This window comes from Neoarius graeffei, chromosome 21, assembly GCF_027579695.1.
Source record: "Neoarius graeffei isolate fNeoGra1 chromosome 21, fNeoGra1.pri, whole genome shotgun sequence".
Taxonomy (NCBI): Eukaryota; Metazoa; Chordata; class Actinopteri; order Siluriformes; family Ariidae; genus Neoarius; species Neoarius graeffei.
In genome coordinates this window covers 40,045,019-40,071,584 of record NC_083589.1, presented here as the reverse complement: position 1 = coordinate 40,071,584, position 26,566 = coordinate 40,045,019, and the positions used below count along the sequence as shown (strand labels likewise).

The 26,566-nt window shown below is 42.1% G+C and overlaps 2 protein-coding genes across 5 annotated transcripts in view; one reads left to right on the top strand and one right to left on the bottom strand.

Moving 5' to 3' along the window:
* LOC132869735 (xylosyl- and glucuronyltransferase LARGE1) overlaps positions 1 to 4,959 on the top strand; it is a 284,001-nt gene extending 279,042 nt beyond the window's left edge. For 3 of the 4 annotated variants that reach the window (XM_060903111.1, XM_060903110.1, XM_060903108.1), the window contains exon 16: positions 352 to 4,959. The gene's annotated coding sequence lies outside the window, so the exon portion shown is untranslated. The remainder of the gene's footprint in view (positions 1 to 351) is intronic. The other variant, XM_060903109.1, reaches the window with a different exon arrangement.
* A 498-nt stretch (positions 4,960 to 5,457) lies between these two features.
* LOC132870087 (stimulated by retinoic acid gene 8 protein-like) overlaps positions 5,458 to 26,566 on the bottom strand; it is a 32,177-nt gene continuing 11,068 nt past the window's right edge. Inside the window, exons 6-9 of the mRNA XM_060903629.1 lie at positions 22,338 to 22,587; positions 17,690 to 17,751; positions 11,138 to 11,243; positions 5,458 to 5,571 (exon numbers count right to left, since the gene is read on the bottom strand). Of these exons, the coding sequence (XP_060759612.1) occupies positions 5,500 to 5,571; positions 11,138 to 11,243; positions 17,690 to 17,751; positions 22,338 to 22,587 (490 nt within the window). The 3' untranslated portion in view covers positions 5,458 to 5,499. The remainder of the gene's footprint in view (positions 5,572 to 11,137; positions 11,244 to 17,689; positions 17,752 to 22,337; positions 22,588 to 26,566) is intronic.

Below are 26,566 nucleotides of genomic sequence, written 5' to 3'. Positions count from 1 at the left end.
GGGTTTCCTCCGGGTGCTCCGGTTTCCCCCACAGTCCAAAGACATGCAGGTTAGGTTAACTGGTGACTCTAAATTGACCGTAGGTGTGAATGTGAGTGTGAATGGTTGTCTGTGTCTGTGTCAGCCCTGTGATGACCTGGCGACTTGTCCAGGGTGTACCCCGCCTTTCGCCCATAGTCAGCTGGGATAGGCTCCAGCTTGCCTGCGACCCTGTAGAAGGATAAAGCGGCTAGAGATAATGAGATGAGATGAGATGAGATGTTTACATGTTTTAGAGAATATAACATAGTGTTGTTTTTAAAAAAGCGTAAATAATGCCTTCCACCTTTATGGAATCACTTTTCCTGTTAGAGCTCAGATGGGCTAAAGACCACACCCAATACGGAGGAACTCTTGTGATGATGGACAATGTCAGGCTATCAGCGTTGACAATCCAGACACAGATGAAAGCCCCAGATCGTGTATGTGTAAATCTGAGTTCCTTTTTTCAGTATTTTACTGTATGACTTCATATTTCTCTGCTCACTCTGATTTTAATGTTTTGGTGTCACTGTTCTATGGAAGTACCACATTTACATTTCTCGCAGCTAACAGAAATGCACTAACTCCAAGTTTGAGTCAAAAGGTTTGGAAACCTGGGGGGGTTAAGTCAAGTTTATTTATATAGTGCTTTTAACAAGAGACATTGTCGCAAAGCAGCTTTACAGAATTTGAATGACTTTAAACATGAGCCAATTTTATCCCCAGCGAGCAAGCCCGTGGCGACGGCGGCAAGGAAGAAACTCCCTCAGACGACACGAGGAAGAAACCCAGAGAGGAACCAGACCCAAAAGGGAACCCATCCCCATCTGGGTTAACAACAGAAGTGTTGTTAAAACATCATACACACAGTGTCATTTACGATGTGAGGCAACTGCCAGTGCCAGGATATGATGGACAAATAATTGTTCAGTATTTGCCAGGGCGAGTTTGCACTTTTCTCCTCTAACCCTAAGATTAAGGTCTTGGTATCTTATTACGTGATGTGGAAATTCCTTCATTTATGGTGTGTTTGAATGAAAGAAATCCTAATTTACACAACTGCAAATGTGAGATATTAAGAATAATAATGGAATTGACTATGAAAATGGACGTTTGAATTGAACAAATTCTAGCCCCATTCTTCTTAGCGGATACGGAATTTTTTTTTTTTTTATTGATGTTTTATTGGTTTAGACCAGGGGTCACCAAACTACGGCCCGCAGGCCAGATCCGGCCCGCCACCCCCCTTTGACCGGCCCCCCAGCCCCTCTGCCCCCCATCACCTGAACCGGCCTTATGAGGCAATCCCCAAAAGTGGTCATGGCCTATTTTTTTAAATTGCTTTTTGGCAAATAACAACATGTCTGCATCTTGTATTTTGTTGATTTTATCAATTAAAATTGATATTTAGTTATAAAATGAACTATTCATATTTTCAGAATTTTCGTCATATGCTCGCGATCAAGCAGTGACAGGCAGCGCACGCGCAGAGAACTGTCAGTGTTCAGGACAGCAAAATGGCTAGCGGTAAGCGAAAAGCTGACAGAGAGTGCAGAGTTTTTAAAGAACAGTGGACCACCGATTATTTTTTCGTTCAGTGTAAGGACCGTGTAGTTTATCTTGTATGTAAAGAAAGTGTGCCGGTTTTCAAAGAATATAATCTGCGTCGTCACTACGAAACCCGCCACAAAGAGTATGCTAGTTTGCGAGGGCAAACAAGAGAAGACAGGATTCGGAGGATGAAATGCGGACTGGCTGCACAACAGAATGTATTCCTTCACCAAACCCAGATCCACCAGGCTGCTGTCCGAGCTCGCTATAAGGTAGCTCACCTACTAGCTACCCATGGAAAGCCGTTTACTGATGGGGACTTTGTTAAAGTATGCATGCTTGCTGTGGCCGAGGAGGCGTGTCCCGACAAGAAGGATGCGCTCAACGCGGTGAGTCTCTCCGCACCTACTATGACCAGGCGAACCGAAGATTTGGGGGACAACGTGTATGACCAGCTGAATGAGAAAGCGTCAGAATTCGAGTTTTTTGCTTTGGCCATGGATGAGAGCAATGACGTGCAGGACACAGCACAACTGCTGTGATCTATTGATCTATTGCTCATATTATTATAATTTCACTGTTTTTTAAAATGTATTTATTTTATAGGCCTATTTATTTGACCTTTATTAAGTGCTGCATACTATTATTATTTATATTATTAATAATATCAACAGGCCTACCTACAATTTATAATTTTCCACTCACCTTTGCCAGTGTCAATCACTTCAAATGGGCAGATGTTTCTTACCTTGACAGCTTTGATATTATTTTTATTAGAAAATAAATAAATGGAATATCAGTGGTATTTCAAATTAAAACAAAGTGTGAAGACTTGATTACTACTTTTGCAAACCACTAGTAAAGATAAACATGTGCCAGGAATCAAGTGTTGATATAGTAGTGTGGATATAGTAGTGGGGATGGCCGTGCCAGGCTAGTAATCTCTACTACACAATGAGGCCTGCTGGTGCTCATATTTGTCTGGGTCATACAATTCTATGTGATATAGCTGACCCGACCCGGCCCCCCATCACAGTCAGGAACGACAATGTGGCCCCCAGAGAAAAAAGTTTGGTGACCCCTGGTTTAGACCCTGGTCAGACTACAGCTCGCAATGGGTTTGTGAATAGTCAAGTCAAGTTTATTTGTATAGCGCTTTTAACAATAAACATTGTCACAAAGCAGCGTTACAGAATTTGAACGACTTAAAATATGCGCTAATTTTATCCCTAATCTATCCCCAATGAGCACGCCTGTGGCGACGGTGGCAAGGAAAAACTCCCTCAGACGACATGAGGGAATACTTGATGAAAAATTGGTAGCATGGCCACCAATCATGCGACGCATGGCGAATGTTCTCCAAGCTTCGCGAGTTGTTTTTTCATGCGTCTCCGCCTCGTGAGTGGCCAAAAACGTTGCGAAAAATTTCAGTGCGTGCATTGAAATTTGGTGGCGATGTTTTTGTCGGTGAACTAAGTGGCAAAGACTCACAGATGGGTTTGGGAATACTTCCCGAAGCTCAGGGAAACATCGCCACCAAACGGCGCCTCATTTTCATCAATAACTCATCGCAAAGCATCGTGAGCTGTAGTAGTTCCTGTTCTCACTTGTATTTATGTTCCTTGTAGATAAAGTGAAATGGTTCGACATGGCTGACTTTTTCCACTGTTGAAATGTTTTTGAATGCATCTGTGATAACTGGCACAGGAGAGGGGGGAGGGAAAAAATTAGCATTTTTTAAAATTACTTTATAATTAACATTATTTGTACAGTGTGAGATTTGAGACTTCACTCTATACCACAGGCCTATTCAAATAGCAGCCCGGGGGCGAAATTGGCCCGATTGAAATTTAATCCGGCCCGCGGCAGATTTTTTAAAGCAAAACAAAAAACGTATCTACGTATCTGCCGCGGTGCACAGTTTTCTCTACCGCTCTGGCACAGACCAGAGTACAGGTCGTCTCCATGGTGGCAAACACTCATTCTCGCCTATTCTCGCGATGTGACACTCCATGCAGCTCCAGCAGTGGCAACATGGCCCTGTCCAAGCAACATCGCAAAGTTGACAGAGAAAAACATAAATTTCAAAGCGAATGGACTGAAAAGTACTTATTTACTTTGCCAACTACGGCAAGCGATAGACCTGTGTGTTTATTGTGCAACGAATCTGTAGCTGTGGCCAAAGAGTACAACGTGAAGAGACATTTTACAACAAAACATGCTTCATTTTCTGAGCAATACCGAGAGGGCTCCGAGAAGAGACGAAGGAGAATAGACAGACTGGTAACTTCTTTTGAACAAAGTCAGCGTGCAATTGGTGGCTTTTGCACAGAACAAGAGAGAGCTTTTATTGCATCTCTACGAGTGGCGTGGATACTGACAAGAAAAAAAAAAAAAAGACCTTTCACCGAGTCGGAAACTATTAAAGACTGCATGCTGGCGGTTGCTGACAAAATGATTGTTGACCAAAAAATGAAAGACAACATCTCATCTCATCATCATCTGTAGCCGCTTTATCCTGTTCTACAGGGTCGCAAGCAAGCTGGAGCCTATCCCAGCTGACTACGGGCGAAAGGCGGGGTACACCCTGGACAAGTCGCCAGGTCATCACAGGGCTGACACATAGACACAGACAACCATTCACACTCACATTCACACCTACAGTCAATTTAGAGTCACCAGTTAACCTAACCTGCATGTCTTTGGACTGTGGGGGAAACCGGAGCACCCGGAGGAAACCCACGCGGACACGGGGAGAACATGCAAACTCCACACAGAAAGGTTGTGGGCTCGAACCCAGAACCTTCTTGTTGTGAGGTGACAGTGCTAACCACTTACACCACCGTGCCGCCCTGAAAGACAACATGTCCTCATTTATTAAAAAAAAGTACCATTTTTCATTTTATTTCATATATTATGTACCTTAGTATAGTATATTTTAATTGCCTTTAGCTGATATCAATTTTATGTCAATTGTCTGTCTGGCCCTCACAAATTTTGTAATTTTCTAGTTTGGCCCCCCTGCAAATGTATTTGAATAGCCCTGCTATACCGGTTTCATCTCTCTTGTTTAAGGTCAACATTTTTCGGCCATAATTCTGTGTGTGTGTGGGGGGGGGGTTTCTGGGAGAAGATGACTCATGGCATAATTTTGAGTGAACAGTAGGAGTATGCTGTGGTGTTAAAAGCACCCATGCAGAATATGTGAAGGTTGACAGGTCTGAGGTAGGAGCATGGCTGCTGAAAAAAGTAATCAAACTTTGTGTGTACTTCAGTTTTTAACGTGTGCAGACAGGGTTGGGGAGCGTGCGCGTGTGTGTGACTAAACCTATGTATCCGAGAGTGACAGATTTTCTGCTACCTGAATAAAATAAATCTGGAAAAGAATTTTTCTTCTGGTATTTTGGAGCATCTTACTCCAGCATGAGGAAAGATGTAAGATTAAAGAGGAGAGATTTTTAGTCAGAATCGGGCACTGAAATTGGATTATCACAATGATTATCATTCTACAATTGTCAGCAAAGTGTATTAATAATAACAGAGGCGAGGTTGGTCACGGGCAGACTGCAGATATCTAATCTAGCAGCCACGCTGGATCTAACGTTTACATTCACAGCAGTGCAGATGCCGACTAATGAGAGACCATGCTGAGAAATCTAAGTAGAGGTGACGACTAGCACTGCAAACACAATTTGTAACTGCTCATCTTGTCTTGGTGTTATTTATTTAAAACACATGAATAATAAGAGAACGTTGGAACTCTCATGGCTTACAGAAACATCCTTAAACACATGACAAGAAGCCAGACTGAACAGAATATGTTTCGTTTGTTTTTTAAGAATAAAATTCATATGAATCTACTGGCTGTGCAACAATTCACTGCTGAATAAAATGGAAAGTAACCGTAACGAAGGTTGAAGGAACTGGCTAGAAATCTTCATCGAAGCTTTCTGAACATCTCAGGAGATGCTCTTCATAATCAGCTGCTTGGGATGGATCCTGAAACGTGTTGAGAGAAGGATAAAGGTGCAAACAAAAGGCAGAAGTGTCAGTCAAAATGGAATAAAGCATAGCTGCGCATGCGGTTATAATGCGGAAAATAATCAAGAATTTCTCTTCCTCTGGTAAGAATATTCTGAGATACCCAAATCCTTTAAAAGTAGCGTGATTTGGTGCTGAAAGTTGTGACCACACCAAAGTTGATTATTTTCTTATGACTGCAGGTCTTGTGGAGGTTTATTCCACTTAGCACATGTTTATCATTTTCAGTGTATTAATGATGTGATTTTTATCCATTTATAGTTATTTAATATTAACATCCAAAAAACAAGTTCTTGTTCTCACTTTCTTTATAGCAGCTATACACAACTGCTCCATCCACAGCCTCTCTTTCTTTCCCCTCTTTCTTAAATTTAAGACGACCAAAAAATATATATATCAGTTTGTCATGTTACTGACAAACCAGGAAAAAAAACCTTCTATCCTGAAAACTCTCTAATGATGGAAAACTTACTGACTGTTCCAAAGTGCTGATGCCTGGGACTCCTTGTTATGTTAAACAAACATCTTGCACAAACTTTTCCATATCAACAATTACGGTATACATTTTTTCGTTATGGGCCCAGCTTGACAGTGCTAGGATTCGGGTTTGCAAGTCAATTTACTATCGGAGTGTCCAGCTTATTGTTTACCCATATACCATCTCATCTCATTATCTCTAGCCGCTTTATCCTGTTCTACAGGGTCGCAGGCGAGCTGGAGCCTATCCCAGCTGACTACGGGCGAAAGGCGGTGTACACCCTGGACAAGTCGCCAGGTCATCACAGGGCTGACACATAGACACAGACAACCATTCACACTCACATTCACACCTACAGTCAATTTAGAGTCACCAGTTAACCTAACCTGCATGTCTTTGGACTGTGGGGGAAACCGGAGCACCCGGAGGAAACCCACGCGGACACGGGGAGAACATGCAAACTCCACACAGAAAGGCCCTCGCCGGCCACGGGGCTCGAACCCGGACCTTCTTGCTGTGAGGCAGCAGCGCTAACCACTACACCACCATGCCGCCCCCATATACCATTATGGAATAAAAAAATTAAGAGTTATTCCACAAAATCGAGTTGTATATGAGCTGATAGCCGATGATGCGTGTAGCACCAAGTCGGCTATAAGCCATGTACGATGGCATTGAGTGGAATAACTGTTTTATTCTGTCCACATTCACTGGATTTTGAGAAACAGTATTTTTATTTTTAACAAATTCAATAAATAAAACCTCTACACAAAACGTCCGACAAAATAATTTCCGCTTCGAATGTAAACAAACGGGCGGCGCGGTGGTGTAGTGGTTAGCGCTGTCGCCTCACAGCAAGAAGGTCCGGGTTCGAGCCCCGTGGCCGGCGAGGGCCTTTCTGTGTGGAGTTTGCATGTTCTCCCCGTGTCCACGTGGGTTTCCTCCGGGTGCTCCGGTTTCCCCCACAGTCCAAAGACATGCAGGTTAGGTTAACTGGTGACTCTAAATTGACCGTAGGTGTGAATGTGAGTGTGAATGGTTGTCTGTGTCTATGTGTCGGCCCTGTGATGACCTGGCGACTTGTCGAGGGTGTACCCCGCCTTTCGCCCGTAGTCAGCTGGGATAGGCTCCAGCTTGCCTGCGACCCTGTAGAACAGGATAAAGCGGCTACAGATAATGAGATGAGATGAGATGTAAACAAAACGGGCAAAATGACAGCAGCAATTTGTGAAAAATACGACAGTAATGATAATTCTTGAAAAATAAAAAGATACGTTCTTACCATCAAATACTTTCATTTTTTGGGGGTTTTGTTTTCGAGTAGAGTTTTTATTTTGTCCTCGGTTGGTTCAGCAACACGATCCGCCATTTTGGTGTTCTCTACTCATGGTGTATGAGCTGATATCCTAGTGGTAGAGTCCACAATCAGAGTGATTGTGGATAGAATAACTGTTGATTATAACAAAATTTTGTGTCATGAAATGCTTATTTAAAGTTTAAGGGTGTGTGGCTATAGCATTTTTTTTTTTTTTGTTAGAAAAGCTCTAGCACCACGCTGGGGAGCGTCAGTTTTGTTTCTATGACAAAAATATTTTGAAACATGTCAACACTCCACCCACCGTATGATTAATTGCCTGAACAGGAGTGACCGTATGACTGGCTGCCTGAAAATGAGCAGCAGAGATGACACCAGTGCAATTTCTGAAAAGCTCAGAGATTTTTGACTCGAAGTGTTCGGACTGGCCGCACAAAAATGGTGGAGTACTGTGGGGAAGGAAAAAAAAAAAGGTCATCGGGTGCAGTGCTTTTTCTGACGCTCAGGGGAAAAAAAATGTAATTTTTAAGCAGTTTATTACTATTAGCCTTATGTAGCATGTCTGCTATACAAGACGCTGTGAATAAGCGGTTGCTATACAAGTGACTTACTTGAAGGAGTGCATTAACAAACCGTTATCTGCCCTGCAGCTGAACTGCTGTTAAATGTTTATAAAAGTATCGGCACCCCCTGAACAAAAAATTGAGAATTTAACACCCCTGTGGTATATTGGGTAAACAATAAACTGTGTACACTATAGTAAATTGATTTGCAACACTAAATCCCAGCACAACAAGCACAAAGAACCCTCTACTCTACTGGAATACATTACCAAAAAGGCTGTCTCTGTAAACTGGGTAAATGCATTTTACAGTTCAGTGCTACGCTGTACGCGTTTACCGTACGGTCCATTCAGTGCTACGCTGTACGCGGTTACCGTACGGTCCATTCAGTGCTACGCTGTACGCGGTTACCGTACGGTCCATTCAGTGCTACGCTGTACGCGGTTACCGTACGGTCCATTCAGTGCTACGCTGTACGCGGTTACCGTACGGTCCATTCAGTGCTACGCTGTACGCGGCTACCGTACGGTCCATTCAGTGCTACGCTGTACGCGTTTACCGTACGGTCCATTCAGTGCTACGCTGTACGCGGTTACCGTACGGTCCATTCAGTGCTACGCTGTACGCGGTTCTCAGCTCATCTTAATGATTCGCTTACATTATAATTAGTTTGTCGGTCCATTGAAAACACAAACGCTACAGAGGCTGTGCTGAGATTGCGTTAATAACTGCTGGATATTTTAATCCTAAATAAATCAGTAATTTAACAAAAATAAAATGCCGATTAGCTAAAGCATGCTTAGTTTTCCAAGTTGCCTTCTTATGCTTATATAGCTGTGTATAAAGATTATAGATGATAGTAATGTTTGTAAATACCTGAAATTATAGGCAACTTTTCCATAAAAATAGAACAGTCTTTTGTGTAAATTCCTGTTTGTTAATCCTGTAAAATGTAATCAGCCAAGGTTCACAGTGGATGATTAACTTTTTGTTCCCTATATGTACTCATTAATTCAGTCAGGTCTGCTCTGATGGCGCCGTTTCTTTACACAGCTGTCTTTTTTATTTTTGAATGAATGAATGGTTTATTTCGGTTACAATCTACAGAACAAAACTTAAATTTTGTGCACTCAACTGACAAATTATTCTACATGCTTACACTAAACATTTTCTCACAAAAAAATTTAACAAACTCTGTAACCGAAAAAGGAATAGGGTGAAGCCAAGGCTTATTTTTGCCAATCCTGTACAATCCATAAAATAACCCAGAATATCAGTAATACAAGGGAAAAAAATTACTCTAAATTATTATTCTTAATCATTTCACGTCAATCATTTTAAACTGTAATCCTTAATTATTTTACCTTTCAATTTTTTTTTTTAAACTCGGCGATCTACACAATTTCAAATCATCACTAAGTCCATTCCACAATATAACTCTCAAAAATGAAACACATCTGTATTTAACATTAGTTCTCACATTACCTCTTTCAAAGACACCCAACCCTCTTAAATTATCATTTTTTCTCTTAATTTAAAAATGTTTTAATACAGGTGGGAAGACTTTTATTCTTTACTCAAAATAGCATTTCTAATGGTTTTAAGTATATAATATCTAAGAATTTTAAGGTACAAGACTATAAATAGTTTATTAGTGGTTTCACAATAGGAAGCTTTATTTATTATTCTGATAACTCTTTTCTCGAGTTTAATTATAGGGTCTATATATGTTCTATATGTATTTCCCCAAACCTCAACACAATATGATAGATATGGCATTATAAGTGAGAAATACAATATACGCAGACATTTCTTGTTCAAAAAATCACTTGTTTTGTAAATAATACCAATAGTTTTAGATAATTTCTGTTTTATATATTCTATATGTGGCTTCCAACTGAATTTATGATCTAAAATTACTCCCAAGAGTTTAGTTTCATATACTCTTTCAATTTCAACTCCATTTAGGATTAATTGAATTTCACAATTTGCCCTAACCCCACCATATACTATACATTGTTTTATTTTCATTTAATGCTAACTTATTGATATCAAACCATTCTTTTAACCTGATCAACTCCTTTTCTACTGTTGTCAACAATTCTTTAATAACTGGTCCTAAACAAAATAAATTTGTATCATCCGCAAATGCAATAAATTTCAACTTATTAAATACGATACAAATATCATTCAAATAAAGTATAAATAACTTAGGTCCCAATACCGAACCTTGTGGAACACCACAAGTTACTTTTCTAAAGCCTAGGTCACAACCGGCCGTACGTGCTCCTACGGCTGGTCTACATGCAAGAAACGCACGGAGGGCGCGCGTGTGACGTGCTGATTTTCGAGCCGTAGACCGGCTGCAGAGGTTCTTTGTCATGTCAAACAAACTCTACGGGAGCTTACGTTTTTTTCAGGTTGCAAGACAAACTTACGGCCAACGTGCATCTTTCTCCACGAACAAAAAAACGCAGCGATTTGGGAAACGCCAAAAATCGCATGGCCAAAAAATCGTACGTCCGGTTGTGACCTAGGCTTAAGATGTGACACAGTATTATTAATTTTTACATACTGAAACCTATTATTTAAATAACATCCAATTTAGTGTAACACCTTTTATGCCATAATGCTCCAATTTCTGCAGAAGTAAGGAACGACTGTGTCAAACACTTTACGTAAATCAACAAAAACACCTACAGCGTATTGTTTCTTATCTATAGCTGTAGCTATATTTTCTACAAATTCCATCCATGCTAAGGATGTTGATCAGTTGCTCCTAAACCTATATTGATGGTCACGCAATTATTAAAACTATTAGTTACTTTAAACATTTTAAACTTTACCTATCATCAACAGTACGGTACAGTACGGGTAAACACACTTCTCCGTTTTGATGTTCATGTGACAGCGAAAGAGCATCACAGATGTTAAAGAGTTTCACTATGGGATGTAACTATTCAAAATTTTGCCCAAATTGTGAGCGCATTTAGCTAGCAGGGAAACATCTTTAGCTAGACTGACTGCATTTACCTGACCAGGTTTAACAGTTAAGATTTGAAGCTGAAGTTGAATTCATAAACTGGCCAAAATAGTTCAGCAAATAAATCTTTCAGTTCTGTAATACAAAACATTTGAACCGAGTATGCTCACCTCAGCCACTCCTACCTGCGGAAGCTCCAGATCCTCAGCCATGTGGTTCTTGATGAAGCCTGAGATGTTCTTGTAGATTTGCCTCAGCTTCTCATGGTCACGGCTCTGCAGTGCGTCAGGCCTGTGGGATTGGCAGCAGCACAGGGAAATGTTATCCTAACTCGCATTTGCACCACAGAAGAAATCCCACATCGCAGGCAGAACTTAAAATGATTGCAGCAATGAGTTGTACAAAAGTAAAAGCGAAAATGCAAATATTAGCACATTTGACGGTGCACAAACAAAACATTAAAGAAAAGCACACACACACAAATGTACAGTATACCGTACGCATGTTGTAGCATGTGTTGGTTCATGGGAAATCAGGAGGCAGGCTTGTGACAACACAAAGGTGTGTGATTTTTGCTACTTTCACTTTTCAGCTATTTTGTTATGCTTAGTGCTTCTCAGCTCTCTCTGTTTACTGGCTTCCCATGCAAGCACACAAGAGACACGTTAATAAATTGCAAGGAACTGAAGGAAGTGAAGTGAAACAGTGCCCCAGCAGGTAGTATCAGAGAGTGAGGACCACCCACTCGATGACCAGACACTCCTCCTCCATCATGCTGTATTTGACCTCTCTCACTAAGAGTTTGGAGATGATGTATAACACAGGACACTCCTCCCCCTCCCTCTGTCTGACGTATCAGTTTGTAAAACAAAAGGAAGAGCAAAATCAGGTGAATGCAACAGTGAGCCAACACACAAAAGCGTTTTTGTCTGGGTGAAAGCCTGTTTGTACGACTCCATCCACTGGACCGGATCTGGCACCGCCATTTTAGTGAGGTCAGTCGACAGGATAGTGGCGTCCGAAAAATTAAGCACAAACCTTCGATAAGCGCCACCAAGCCTCAGGAAGTGCCTCACCCCTATTTGGTCTTGGGTCTCAGGCAGGCCACAATCACTACCTGCCCATGAACTACGTTATCTGGAAGCCCAGATAACGTAATTCCATGCACCCAACTATGAGCTATGAACTATGAACACTGTGAGCCCCACCGTTCTCAAAATCTCAGGACAGCGCTCAGGTGATGTAGGTGCTGCTGCCAGTCATTACTATAATGCTGTGTTCACACTTATACCGGTACGAAAGTGGTATAACTGTACTGATACAAAGTATACCGGTACAGTTTAGTGCATCTGTCCACACTAGCGAGAAATGTTTGCGGTTTTCTTTCACAGTAGTTGAAATGCACGTGCGCGAAATGTTTCCGTGGTTACCGAGTGTAACCGGTTCGAACGTGTGGGTGGAACACAGAGGACGGCAGGACAGAGATCAGGTGTAACAAAAGGCTTTATTGCCACACTTTTAATCTCATCCCATTATCTGTAGCCGCTTTATCCTGTTCTACAGGGTCGCAGGCAAGCTGGAGCCTATCCCAGCTGACTACGGGCGAAAGGCGGGGTACACCCTGGACAAGTCGCCAGGTCATCACAGGGCTGACACATAGACACAGACAACCATTCACACTCACATTCACACCTACGGTCAATTTAGAGTCACCAGTTAACCTAACCTGCATGTCTTTGGACTGTGGGGGAAACCGGAGCACCCGGAGGAAACCCACACGGACACGGGGAGAACATGCAAACTCCACACAGAAAGCCCCTCGCTGGCCCCGGGGCTCAAACCCAGGACCTTCTTGCTGTGAGGCGACAGTGCTAACCACTACACCACCGTGCCGCCCGCCACACTTTTCAGTCTAACAATATTTTGGAACATACAGAGACACACACACTAGCGTCTCGTCCAGGGAAGCTCTCCTCTGCTCTCGCTCTCCCTCCTTAAATAGGGCGCGGTCACTGGGAAGACACACAAACATGGGTTAATTGCCGTCAGGTGTAGTGATTCTGCCACTTACCTTCCCTGACTCCGCCCTCCTGTCACAGACCGGCGCTTGACCACGCCCCCGCTGCCACACCGAGTAACTTCCTTCCGAGAATATATGGCATCCGTTATTTCGAGATCTCGAGAAAACAAAACCGTTATTTCATGATCTCAGCTGGATCACTGTATCTCCGTCGGTAGAGACGAAGTCGGGCCAGTCTTCTGCGGAGGTGCCGCGGACTAATTTTGAAATTATCCCTTATTAAAAGACTTGACGCAATCTCTCCCTGTGTCAACCCCTGATCAAAATATTGCCTTATTAGGTGATCGATTATTCCAGACATTCTAATGACCAAAGTTGCGTCTATACAGAATGAGAAATAGCCCCAAAGTCAGCATATCACAAGTCTCTTGGCGCACCTGAATGAACCATTTCTCAGCTGTTTACTCGAGATCATGAAATAATTGTTTTCTCGAGATCTCGAATTAGTTGTGTTGTTTTCTTGAGATCCTGAATTAATTATGTTATCTCGGGATAACAAGGTGAATTAAAAAAAAGGATTATATGAAGGGCCTCTCTCGGCTTCCGTACGGATGAAACAACGTGTGTGTGCTTTTTGTTGTCAGTGTACAGTCTGTATTTCTGGTGGTCATTTATTCAGTCGAATCGTATAAAACGCGCGAGGCAGTTGAGAAAGAAACAAACGAATCTCCGTTCTTCACTATTTTATTCAGCGAAGACATCGATTGAGGTGTGTGACTTTGTGCATGCGCATTATATTTGTATCGATACAGAGCCGCTTCATCTGTCCACACTACACGAAGCGCTACAGTGCCGATACGAAACCCATACATTTGTGGGTTTCGTACCGATACAGTTATACCGCTACAGTACCGGTATAGTTGCTAGTGTGGACAGGTGTTGCGGTATGAAATTAGTTTCGTATCGGTACAAAATCCCTAGTGTGGACAGGGTATAAATTACTGGGTCATCTAAGTAGGCAGTGGCATAGGCACTGTGTGGTGGAGGATTCTGTACATGAGAAGTTAAAACATCGCTGGGGCTCCAAACAACCCAAATGGAAAGGTCACAAATTGGTGTAACGCAAACGGAGTGGAAAAGGTTGCTTTTTTTTCTCAGGATATTGGAGTGAAGGGAATCTTCCAATATCCTTTATTCAAGTCCAGCACTGAATAAAAGCAAGCAATTCATCAATGCAAGGCACCAGATGTGTGTCAAATCTAGATAGCGCATTGACTTTTCTATGTATGGGGAGCGGCTTGGCTGCGAGCAGGGCTTCCTCTGACTGCAGCGGCAATCGGCGGACCGCCCACTGCGAGGTTGGCCACTGCCACCCTTCTGTGGCACGGAAGAGCTCCATGAAGGCTTGTGGATCATCCTGCGGGTCCATCTTGGTGAGCGTGATGTGGGCTGGGTCTGTGGTGGTCACTGGGGCTGCAGCTGGAGTACCAGCCTGCTGGACCATCCTCCAGAGCACCTGCTGATCCTCTGCCTGGGTTTGAAGAAACGCCTGAAAGCTCTGCTCCTGCTCCGTACACAGTGCAGTGAGGGCTTGGTGCTGTGTGTGGTGGATGCCGGCGAGGGTCTGGATGATTTTAGCGAGGGGAATGGTCTCCATGACCAACCAGTGCAGGATCAACCTGCATCCTCATCTGACACTCAACCATATCCATACCTACGTGCTCATATCTAGCGTTTTAATGTGTGAAGGCTTGTCTATGTTTATGTAAAGCCTACCAAAGTCTATTTCTTTGTGTTTGAAGTTAATCCTGCATGTGGGTGTGTGCCCAAAGCCTGTTCTACAGGGAGTGCGCCGCCCCTCATCCCCTACAGACAGTGATTGATTGCTTCAATCGAGACGCAGCAGACATCCTGGATTAGAGTGCTACGTGAGGAGACTATTCTCCCCCTGCCAATCCACTCATCTACCTGCCTCTGTCATCTCCCCCCTCTCTCAGTCCTCTCTGGAGATGCTTCTCTGGCAATCTTTTCTCTTTTGAAACTAGAGAACACTTTAAATGCCTCCGTCAATGAGTATTATCTCTGCTTTTGGTTCTTCTGGCTCTCAATACTATATTTGATACCTTGACGTTGCTTTCCTACGACTGTTTATTTCTGGTTAGCTCAACCGATTCTTCTTATCATCATCGCAGCAAAGCGATAAACTGGGCTTTAAAAGCATCAACTAGTTAACAGATGACTATTTTTTCTTGTACATGTGATTACAATTTTCTAAATAATTCTGTTTCTTCTACGACGTACAGTATACCATAACATCCATATGTTGCTGATTCACTGGCATAAATATTGTGCCTGTAAAAAAAAAAAGCTTGTACCATAATATACCATACTCTAGTGATGGCTAGGAATCTCTAGACACATCTCGTTTCATTTCGGTTCAGTGCGTCATGACGTGATTATAGAAAGATGCATTTAGACTTTTCCAGCCCATAGGCTACATCTTTTCCTGCATGCACTTACTGCTTTTAAGACATCATCTTTTCACTTTCATCCATTATGAAAAAACACTTGGCTTAATGCATTTCCCTTAGGGCTGCCAGAACAAATTTCACTGTTTAAATACGATTTTAAATTTTCGTAATATTTACATAATCACAGGCAAAGAAAATTCCATATTTCAGTGTTTACTCCTATGTTCTGCTTTTACTGGCCTCATTTAAGTCTTAACCTTTTGACAAAGAGTAGTGAGCATACATAAGTCAGAATCAACCATTTAGGATTCAGCCTGCGATCGTTATTCCTGAGTGAGGACTACCGTAATTCAACGTTGTGCACTGTATGTGGCCTAAGAAATGTAAAAAGAAGCTCAGTATCAGTAAGAAAGAAAGTATTAATGTACAGTAGGTGGTTATAAAAATGAATATGAAACATTTAAAACTTGTATGACATATCAGGAATTATTATACGTACGGGCAACACAACATCACACATCAGAGCTCATGTGAAGATCCAATGACAAAACTTTTCTGCTGTGCATGCGCACAATCATTTCTTTGTCGGCCGAGAGAGAGAGAGAGAGAAGACGGGGTTAATCCAGTGCTCGGATTAAGCACTAAATAAATAAACTGAAACTAAAGATGCACTGAACACCCAAAAGGCTACCAAAACTTTATTATACATCTTCACGCACACCGTATTTACAAGAGAAAAACATATCAACGGACATTAAAAAACTGGAAAAGAGACACATCGGAGATGTAAAACTTCCGCGCTAGTGAGTGACTAACAATTTGTACACAAACATGGCTGCGAGGTTTGCTTCATTAAAAGTGGAAGATTTAAAGAGAAAGACGAGCTGAACACCTGAAAGGCTACCAAAACTTTACTGGATATTCGTCACGCATATTTACAAGAGAAAAACAGACCAACGGAAATTGAAAAACTGGAAAAGAGAGCAATAGCGGAAATATCGTCAAAGTTCTACTTGGAGGTGAGAAAAAGTAACGGAGACTTTTACAAGAGGACGTCACTCGTGGACTTCACTCAGCAAAGCCCTTTTGTTTTGAACAACTGCAATGTAACAATTAACTACGACCAAAAGTAACTCTGAACTTGAACTGTCAGCCTGTATATAGCTTGTATATAAGTTGGGTTGTTGTTCAGGCTTTTTAAACTTGTACCATTTTTACTGTTAGAACTTTGTACAGTACACTGGACTGACCGAACATTCGATCAGAATCAGCATTCAATATTGTTAAGTTTCCCCCGTTCTTAACTTTTTGTAAAATCTATAATTGTTCCATCGAATGTGTATGTATAACAATAATGGGGACGTCGTGGCTCAGGTGGATAAGGCGCCATACCATAAATCCGGTGGACCCGGGTTCGATTCCAGCCCGAGGTCATTTCCCGATCCCTCCCCGTCTCTCTCTCCCACTCATTTCCTGTCTCTACACTGTCCTATCCAATAAAGGTGAAAAAAGCCCAAAAAAAAATCTTTAAAAAAAGTTAATAATAATATTGGCTGACTTTTTTTCATGGTATATCAGATATATTCCATTCACTTAGCATGATACTGAACAAGTCGGGTGATTATTTAAAAAAAAATCATATTAAAAAATATTAATTTCAAACTTCAAAAATGGTATGCAAATGTAATGCACACAAACTTGTGTCACTTATCTACGCTGAGTCACATAAAATACTTTGTTTTGAAATCGATAAAATAAATCACAATTCCACCTTACTTTTGAATAGTTTTAGACCAAACTTCATTGCATCTTTACTGCTTTTAGGAACAGCATTTTCTTTCATAATTTCTAATTCTTCCTTATTTACAGTGACGCAGCGATTTGCCACCATTTTGCCGAGTTGCTGGAGGCGATTATCGAGAAATAGTCCGAATCTCTCGACCAATCAGCGCGTGCGATTTCCTATAATCACTTCTGTATTTCTACTAATTCCTCATAATGAAATTTCATTTAAAATGAAATCTAAAAATACTCGGCCAGTTTTTAAATGATTTTACTCATTTCAAACTATTTAATAATCAGATATTTGGTTTGATGTACTACTACAGTAATTGGCATTAAAATATTTTAGCTTTAATAATTCAAACTAACTTTTAAAAGCAATTTGATTTTAGTTTTGCTTTATTGTAAAGCTAGAACTCATTTCTCGAAGAATGTGCAGTACTTGTGTATGATGTATGCATTACCCGTTTACTGAAGCAGCATCCATATCTCTCTGCACCACATCATAAGCATCCTGTAGTAGATCCTGTAAGCAATAACATGAACACAAAAGAGGGAAATGTCAAATCCTGGAGTTCTTATAAAGTCTGAAGCGCCCTGTGAATAGAGAGTTAGGGTTTATTTCTCATCTCATTCCTGTCAGTCTGTGAATATTCCGGTGACTGTTTCAGTGCTGCAGAGCTGCTGGTGAACAGAGAAATCTCAAACGCATCTGTTTAGGATGTGAGACGATCATAAATCAACAGAGGTGGACAGTAACGAAGTACATTTACTTGAGTACTGTACTTTACTTGAGCATTAATTTTTCTGGAAACTTTTGACTTTAACTTCACTACATTTGAAAGACAAATATCGTACTTTTCACTCCACTACATTTCTATCAAGGTCCTCGTTACTATGAAGCAGCTTTGAAAGTGGATGTTTTTTCTTTTCTTTTATAAAACGTGATTGTTTTTTTTCGCAGGTGACACTGAGACAGCCTGTCAGTAATCACTAGGGCCATGTCACAGCCACAGACTGGATAAAATCAAGTTCAATTTCTCAGCAGTATTATTTAAACACGATCAGTTGATGGCCACATCACGGCCTGCAAAAACTCGGCATCCAACCTGCGGAAGCATTTTGAGGTATGTAAACGTTTTATTCCAAGAGAAAGCTTGCAACGAAGTTGTCTGTGCTTTTAGAGCTAGCGATAACGTTGTAATAGCTATGCAGTCTGGTTAGTCAAATGACTTTCTATGGATTTGCCCGCCAAGTTGCCGTCGCCTTGTCCACGGCCAACGTTTACTAGTTAATTTGGACACGGTTAGTTAGCATGTAAAAACGGAGTTACGCTAACTTTAGTATAATCTTGCCAAATAAACAGAATGTAGAAATCTTTCTTTTCTAGTAGCGTTAGCTACCAAATATGATTTCGAGTTTGAAGAGAGTTTGCTAGCATGTCAGGTGGCGCTACAGCTCTACAGGTTCTACAAACTAGTCAGAAAATCCAGTCGGTTGCTTCAGAGGTATTCGGTATTGTAAGCGTTGTAGCAATAATACAACAGTGCGTTGACAGAACTTTTAATACTTAAGTATTTTTAAAAGCAAGTACTTTAACTTAAAGGACATGGGACATGAAACATAAATGCACACTATATCAGTTTATTTCCATTAAAAATATGAAATAATTGCATCAACAAATACAAAATTATCTATTAAATTCAGCAAAATCGTTATATTCGTGATGATTATATGGCATTTCTGCTTGAGCTCCGATATGCATATTTTACAACCGGAAGAGCCGCTGTCACGTGATCATACGTCACAAAAACTTTCGGGTACAGCACAAGCAGGTAGATGAATATGGAGAAGTGTGAATCGTGATGATGACGAATGCGACAAAATAGTTTTTGTGTCTTGGATGACAAGAAAATTGTTTTGTTTTTAGAGTGTTTAACGTACATTGAACATCATGGTGTATTGCGACCTCCCAGTCAGTCCGACGCGCTGTCACTCCTGTTAGCAATGTAGCTAGGCTCAGCACGGCCAATGGTATTTTTTGGGGCTGTAGTTAGATGCGACCAAACTCTTCCACGTTTTTCCTGTTTACATAGGTTTATATGACCAGTGACATGAAACAAAGTTCAGTTACAAAAATTGAAACGTGGCGATTTTCTATGCTATGGAAAGTCCGCACTATAATGACAGGCGTACTAACACCTTCTGCGCGCTTCGGCAGCGCATTGATACCTTCACTCGGAGTTGTACCATTATTTTTTAGACAGGGCGGACGGACCAGGGCATTCACCCGCCTGGCCGTGCCCGACGAGGAGCGCTCTCGGCCGGCTTGGGAGGCAGACGGCAGCCCCTCCTGGAAGTGTGGTTTTACCATGGGCCTCATGCGGTAAGGATTAGTATTATAATTTTGGGTGTATCAATTATTGATTATCATAATTCTGACTCGTTTCGCCATTTTGAATGTTTTCATCTCGGACTCTGGAAGCATTGTATCTCAATCAATCTCGAAAAATATCAGCAAAAAAAACTAGCTTGCAACGGACTTTAGCTCGATCTATGATGAACTTTCAATGTATGATACAAAAATAATACTTCTTTCAACAGATCATTAGCCTTTGAGCAGAATTGTTTTTAACTTAGCAGGAAGTGTTATCGAGCCGACCGCTTTCAGTTTCATGGGGATTGAATGAACTCTCACTCTCAGAATCATCTGACCCGTCAGAGTAAAGACAAGATCCATGTTCATGTGAATTTCCAGCTATCGGTTCGAATTGATAGGGTCTAACTTCACATCTCTGTGAAACATCGGGAATGTCACTGTCGATGGTGTCCATTTCGGTAACCTGTTTACATTAGATTCCCAAGCGCTGGCTCCTTGAAAAGTTTTTGTGACGTCACGGGTCACGTGACCGCTTAGCTAATTAACGAATCATTGTTTTACGCTGATGTATAAAAAAGTTGAATAATGTGATGATTTTCACATTTTTGACGCCCTGCAGTGATTTAGATGGCATTTCTTATGTCCTTTATACATAATTATACCCAGAAAAAAATCCATGTCCCATATCCTTTAAGTAAAAATTTGACTGGACAACTTTCACTTGTATCAGAGTAACATTTAACCAGTGGGATCTGTACTTTGACTTAAGCAATAAACTTGGGTACTTTGTCCACCTCTGTAAATCAAAAATGTCTTGTGTTTTCAGAAGTGGTCAGTTTTCTCCTGTGATATTATCAGAATGTTGAAGACACAGTTCTGCAGCCCTGTGCACGAGGACGGAGTGACACGGCAACGCAGAAACCTGAGAAAGAGCGATGAAGTGAATGGCTGAAGTCGCAAGCTTAGGCCCTGTCCACACGGCAACGGATTCAGGTGACTCCGATACAATTGCTTATCGTTTAGGCCTGGCGTCCACACGGCACCGGCGTTTTGGGTGCCCAAAACGCAATCTTTTTGAGAACGGGTTCCAGAGTGGAAAGATCTGGCAACGTTGCCGTTGTGAAGTCATCTGGATGAGTAAAACGGATTTGTTTACAATGACGTCACAACCACATGACTGTGAGTGCTTCACGCCGGGTAGAAGTGTAACGAATATCACCAGGATATCACCAGGAAAAAGCCTTACAGAGCACTAGTGAGAGTGAAACACGAGCTTGGATATTATTATTATTATTATTATGTTCAGTGTTAGTTCACAGTAGTAATGCAAGAAGCAGAACAGTGACAGTAATAGTGAAGCAAAAACATGCAATTGTACAAACACTGCAGCTCTACAGCAAAATATTCATTTATGAAATGGTCTGATTCTTAACACCAGTAGTGCCAATGATCTTCTCATTGCGATGCGATGCGAGTTGTCAACAAATCCTATAACTTGGTTCATGAAACGCGCTTACAAAATATTTTCACTGTGAATATTTATTGTGTAATGGTGCAAAGTGAGAGAGAGAGAGACTCTGCCCTTAGGGCAGAGTCAATCCCGCCAGCAAAAATAGGGAAAAAAAGGAGCGATCTCACCTCTTCAGATGTTGATTTAAGTCCGACAATACATTCCTCAAAAAGGGCGTAGAGGAGCAAATTAATCCATCAACGTGTAGCATTCAATTTATTCCGGACCATTAAAGACGCCGCCTTCCGCATAGAATCATACGTCATCCTCGCCGCCATATTGGATAGGTCAAAGCGGAGAATAAAGATTCATGTGCTGCCTTTAACTGTACCAACAGGTTTACCGTACAAACGAGATCACATGGGATTACCTTTCACAGGTGAGAAACAACAAATTAATCCATCAACGTGTAGTATTCAATTTATTCCGGACCATTAAAGACGCCGCCTTCCGCATAGAATCATACGTCATCCTCGCCGCCATATTGGAGAGGTCAAAGCGGAGAATAAAGATTAGCTGCGTTTAACTGTACCAACAGGTTTGCCGTCCAAACGAGATCACATGGGATTACCTTTCACAGGTGAGACTGGAAAAATACTTTTCATTGTATTTGGTCATTATAATGTAATTTTACGAACAGATTTTTCTGACTTTGTGGCTAATATGAAGTCTCGCGCATAATAGTTTATGCGCATGCGTCCTTACTTCTTCTATTGTTCTGGTGTCTCCGAAGGGACCGTCTTACAGCGCCCCTAGAGGTGTGGCATGTGTATTGCATCGTTTTCAGCAAGCGTTGCGTTGCCATATGGACCTGATATTTTACTGATTGTTGCCCATTTGGACGCGATATATTTTTAAATAACATCTCGTTGCCGTTGTCGTGTGGATGTAGCCTTAGTGGCACAGCGAGACGGAAATCGTGCACGCTTTCGACTGTTGTGCTCTTGTCTCTGATGTCCTCTAGACAACTTTCATGTTGGATGGGGCCTTGCAGGAAGGATCCTGTTTATGTTGCTAGCAGACCCTGCTATTGACATATTAACAAAATTAATGGTGTTAAAGAAAGTCTAGGCTCAGGGCTTTGAAAGCACAGAGAAAGAACTATTGGCTGAAAAACAGAGGGCTATCAATAGCCATTTGTAACTAAGGAAGGATACTGAAAGTGTAACGGCAGTGCAAATGGCTTTCGAAACAAACCCAAATTTGCAGCATCACTCCTTACCTCCTCAAGAACACAAGCTGCAGATGGATTTAAGCTGGTGAGAGGTGAGGCGCTGATCTCAGCTTGGCCTTCCCATAAGACAGAGCTCTGGTCGAGAGCCTGCTGCTGTGCTTCTGCCCTTCGCTCTGAAGGTAGAGAGCTCCACAGACCTGAGATGGCCTCGGACACTACAGAAAGACCTGTCTGATCTGGCGTGAGCACTCCATTGCGCAAAAGAACCTCAAGAGTCCTACTGTAGAAAAAGAGATATCTGCACAAAGAGTGTAGCCAGATTATTCTCTTTTATTTTGTGGTATATTTTTATTTTCCCTTCAAGAAATGGACCGATTTTATAAATATGTGTCTGCAAAAACTATCAAAGGTCACTGTATCTGAGGAGAAAAAAAAAAGTTTTGACTGAAACGTTATGCTTTGCTGGATAGCTGTGACATATTGAAACGGACATCGTTAATTTAGTTTGTAATCAGATACCGGCTTTCAAATTGAGCACAATATACAGGCCCTGTCATCCAGCCATCTCTTTTGTATACCGCTTATCCGTCAGGGTCATGGGGGAAGCCGGAGCTGATCCCATCTGACTTTGAGTGATGGGGTACACCCTGAGTAGGTTACCAATCTATCACAGGGCTAACATAGAGACGAACAACCATTCATAGCGACGGGCAATTTAGAGCAGCCAGTTAACCTCATATACGCGTCTTTGGACTGTGGGAGGAAACCCATACAGGCATGAGGAGAACACGCAAACTCCACACAGAAAGACCCCAGTCAGCTACAAGGTTAGAGCCTAGAACCTTCTTGCTGTGAGGTGACCGTGCTAACCACTGTGTCGCCCCTGCGCTGTCATATCATAAATCAAAAACAGAGAAGAGCGCTTTTACACTGTATAGACGACCGTTTCAAAATGTTTAACAGCCTAACAGAAAGTTTAACCGACAGAACAAAACGTCAGTTCTTTCTCTACAGATGTAAAAGTGGACAGCGATCAGTGAAAAGCAGGACTGTGAAATAGAAATGACAAAATCCGAGGAAACAATTTTAGCAGGGGGTCTGGGAGGAGCAGCCCCCCAGGAGCCGGGGGCCTGGGGCCCACAGGGCCCCAGAAGCTGAACAGATTTTGTGTATATTGATAGATTTGAAGCATCTCCTGAAAGCAAATATTTTCTCAACCATGCCATTTAATTTGAACTGTTTATTATTATTATTATTATTATTATAATTAATTGAATATATAAATGTGAACAAGATGGTCTACCTGGTAATCTATAGTTCAACAGCTTCAATTTCACCAATTCCGCATGTTTTTTTCCTTTAACATGGTCAACCAAACGCGTTCTTCCACCAGAACCGTACTTCACATCCTGATGGCACAAGATGCAGTAAGCTTTCCCTGGTTCTTTTATCTTCCGTATGTGCTCATTCACTACCGACTTTAAAGGAACAGTCCACCGTACTTCCATAATGAAATATGCTCTTACCTGAATTGAGACGAGCTGCTCCGTACCTCTCCGAGCTTTGCGCGACCTCCCAGTCAGTCAGACGCAGTCAGACGCGCTGTCACTCCTGTTAGCAATGTAGCTAGGCTCAGCATGGCCAACGGTATTTTTTGGGGCTGTAGTTAGATGCGACCAAACTCTTCCGCGTTTTTCCTGTTTACATAGGTTTATATGACCAGTGATATGAAACAAGTTCAGTTACACAAATTGAAACGTAGCGATTTTCTATGCTATGGAAAGTGCGCACTATAACGACAGGCGTACTAACACCTTCTGCGCGCTTCGGCAGCGCATTGATATCTGAGCTCCGTATCAATGCGCTGCCGAAGCGCGCAGAAGGTGTTAGTACGCCTGTCATTATAGTGCGCACTTTCCATAGCATAGAAAATCGCTACGTTTCAATTTGTGTAACTGAACTTGTTTCATATCACTGGTCATATAAACCTATGTAAACAGGAAAAACGTGGAAGAGTTTGGTCGCATCTAACTACAGCCCCAAAAAATACCATTGGCCATGCTGAGCCTAGCTACATTGCTAACAGGAGTGACAGCGCGTCTGACTGCGTCTGTCTGACTGGGAGGTCGCACAAAGCTCGGAGAGGTACGGAGCAGCTCGTCTCAATTCAGATAAGAGCATATTTCATGATGGAAATACGGTGGACTGTTCCTTTAAACTCCAGCCATCGCCAATTCCATGGATTTTTGATGCCGTTTTCCTTGTTAAATGTTTTCGATATCGTCGGTCTCACCGTCCTCCCTCTGAGCGATGTCCCTCCATGACACGGACATACCGCGAAATTCTCCTTTTCAAAACCATTGATATCGAAAGCGTGTTTAAAGAGCACAAGATTTGCGCCGTGGTTTGTAAGCATGGCGCAAATGCCGTAAACCGGTCTGTCATTGTCGCAAAAGAAACCTCCCCCCCCAATTTTTATTGCAAAATTAGATGATTTACTAAAATGATATTTTTGGCGGCCAAATTCGCGGAATTCCGCGGATTTTTCACAGCCCTGGAAAAGACAACGATAAGGCTCATGTTTCAATACCACAAAGTGAATTTTACATCAGATAGAGACCGATGTGGAGGATAATCAATCAAAATGAGAATTCATTCCCCATTTTAACTGTATAGTATCAGGCAGTTAAAATGGGAAATGAAGTAAATCACTTCCATTATCTGGGAGCCACGATCTCTAGTGATGGCTCAACCGATAAAGAGATGACCACCAGGTTGGGTCTAGCTTCTAGCGCCTTTAATGCTTTGAATAATATATGGATCACACTGAGCACCAAAATTACAATCTACGAGCGCGGAGTAATCACGACACTGCTCAATGCCTGTGCAACATGGGCTCTTAAACAACAACTACAGCGTTTGGATGCATTCCATCACAACTGCTTACGAAGGATTTTGAATGTCCGATTTTACGACCACGTTTCAAACCGCGAGATAAGGAGAAGAACTGGGTGCTCCACACTAACAACCGTCATCAGTCAGTCATCGACGTCTCCTCTACTTCGGCCATGTGGCTGGAATGTCAAGTGAAAGGCTCCCGTTACGTCTCCTCTACTGGTTGCCCACTCATGGGTCTTGACACGTTGGGCGTCCCAGGCTATCCCTGTTGAAGATCTTAGAACAAGACCCCCGGCTCCTCTTGGGTGACGATTGCAGCATCTCGGATGGTGCGAGACTAGCATTAGATCGCAACAAGTGGCGTCACCGCTTGTTAACTGCACTGAACGAACGCAAAAAATGTGAGCAGGCAGAGCCGTCACCTGATGACAACTGAAGACCTGGACAAGGTACAAGGTAGATAAGGTTACCGTAAATCCTCTAATATAGGCCGGGGCCTTTATTTCACTCAAGTGCATCTTGGTCCAGGCCATTATTGGAAGGAGGCCAGAATTAGAGGCAGGCCTCTATTTCTATTTGAGCAAAACAGACTACCAGTGGAATGAATAAAAACGAGATTTTGTGTCTATTTGAACCTATAAAATAGGTTGATGCTTGGTTGCCTGGTTACCACCAGACCTACCGGTAATCACAATCAGGGGCGCCTGCAGGGTTGAACTGTAAGGTACGCACTAGCGGTGTAATCCCCCCCCCCCCCCCCCCCCCCCAAAAAAAAAAAAAACGCTTGCGTGCTGCAGTTTCTATGAAGAGTCGATCTATAGGCTTATACACAAAACAACGATAGAACTTTAACTTGAAATTGAACAATAGCCTTCCATGAACACAGGCTGATATTTGAACAATATATGTGAACTACACACGACAATAAACAATAAACTCTTTATAGCCTCGATTAGAATCTAGTGAACTTGCTCAGCACTACCGCACGCACGACTCTGACACACACTGTAGCGCAACGTGGGGTACAGAGACTCGCTGAAAAACCCCTCGGGTATTTTTCTGAGTTTACCGAAAATCAGAGTAGAAGGAGCCACCCACCCTCTGTCTGGTTTGAAGCGGTTCTGTAGGACATTGAGCTTTACAGAGTCCGGTGCACATTTTAAGGCATCTGGTTGAAGTTTACCTATGTCTGATAAATCTGATGTCAGTGATAGCGGGCTGACTCGTGGCTCATTAGTAAAGCTATCTGATGGCTCATTTGTCAGCAAGGTGGAGCAACCATCTACTTCTGATCGTAAGGGACATGGGGAGATGTAGGTGTTCTTATATGAAATTCACTGGATGTATGGCTAGTTTCAAACTCAGAGTTAGATGAAGGC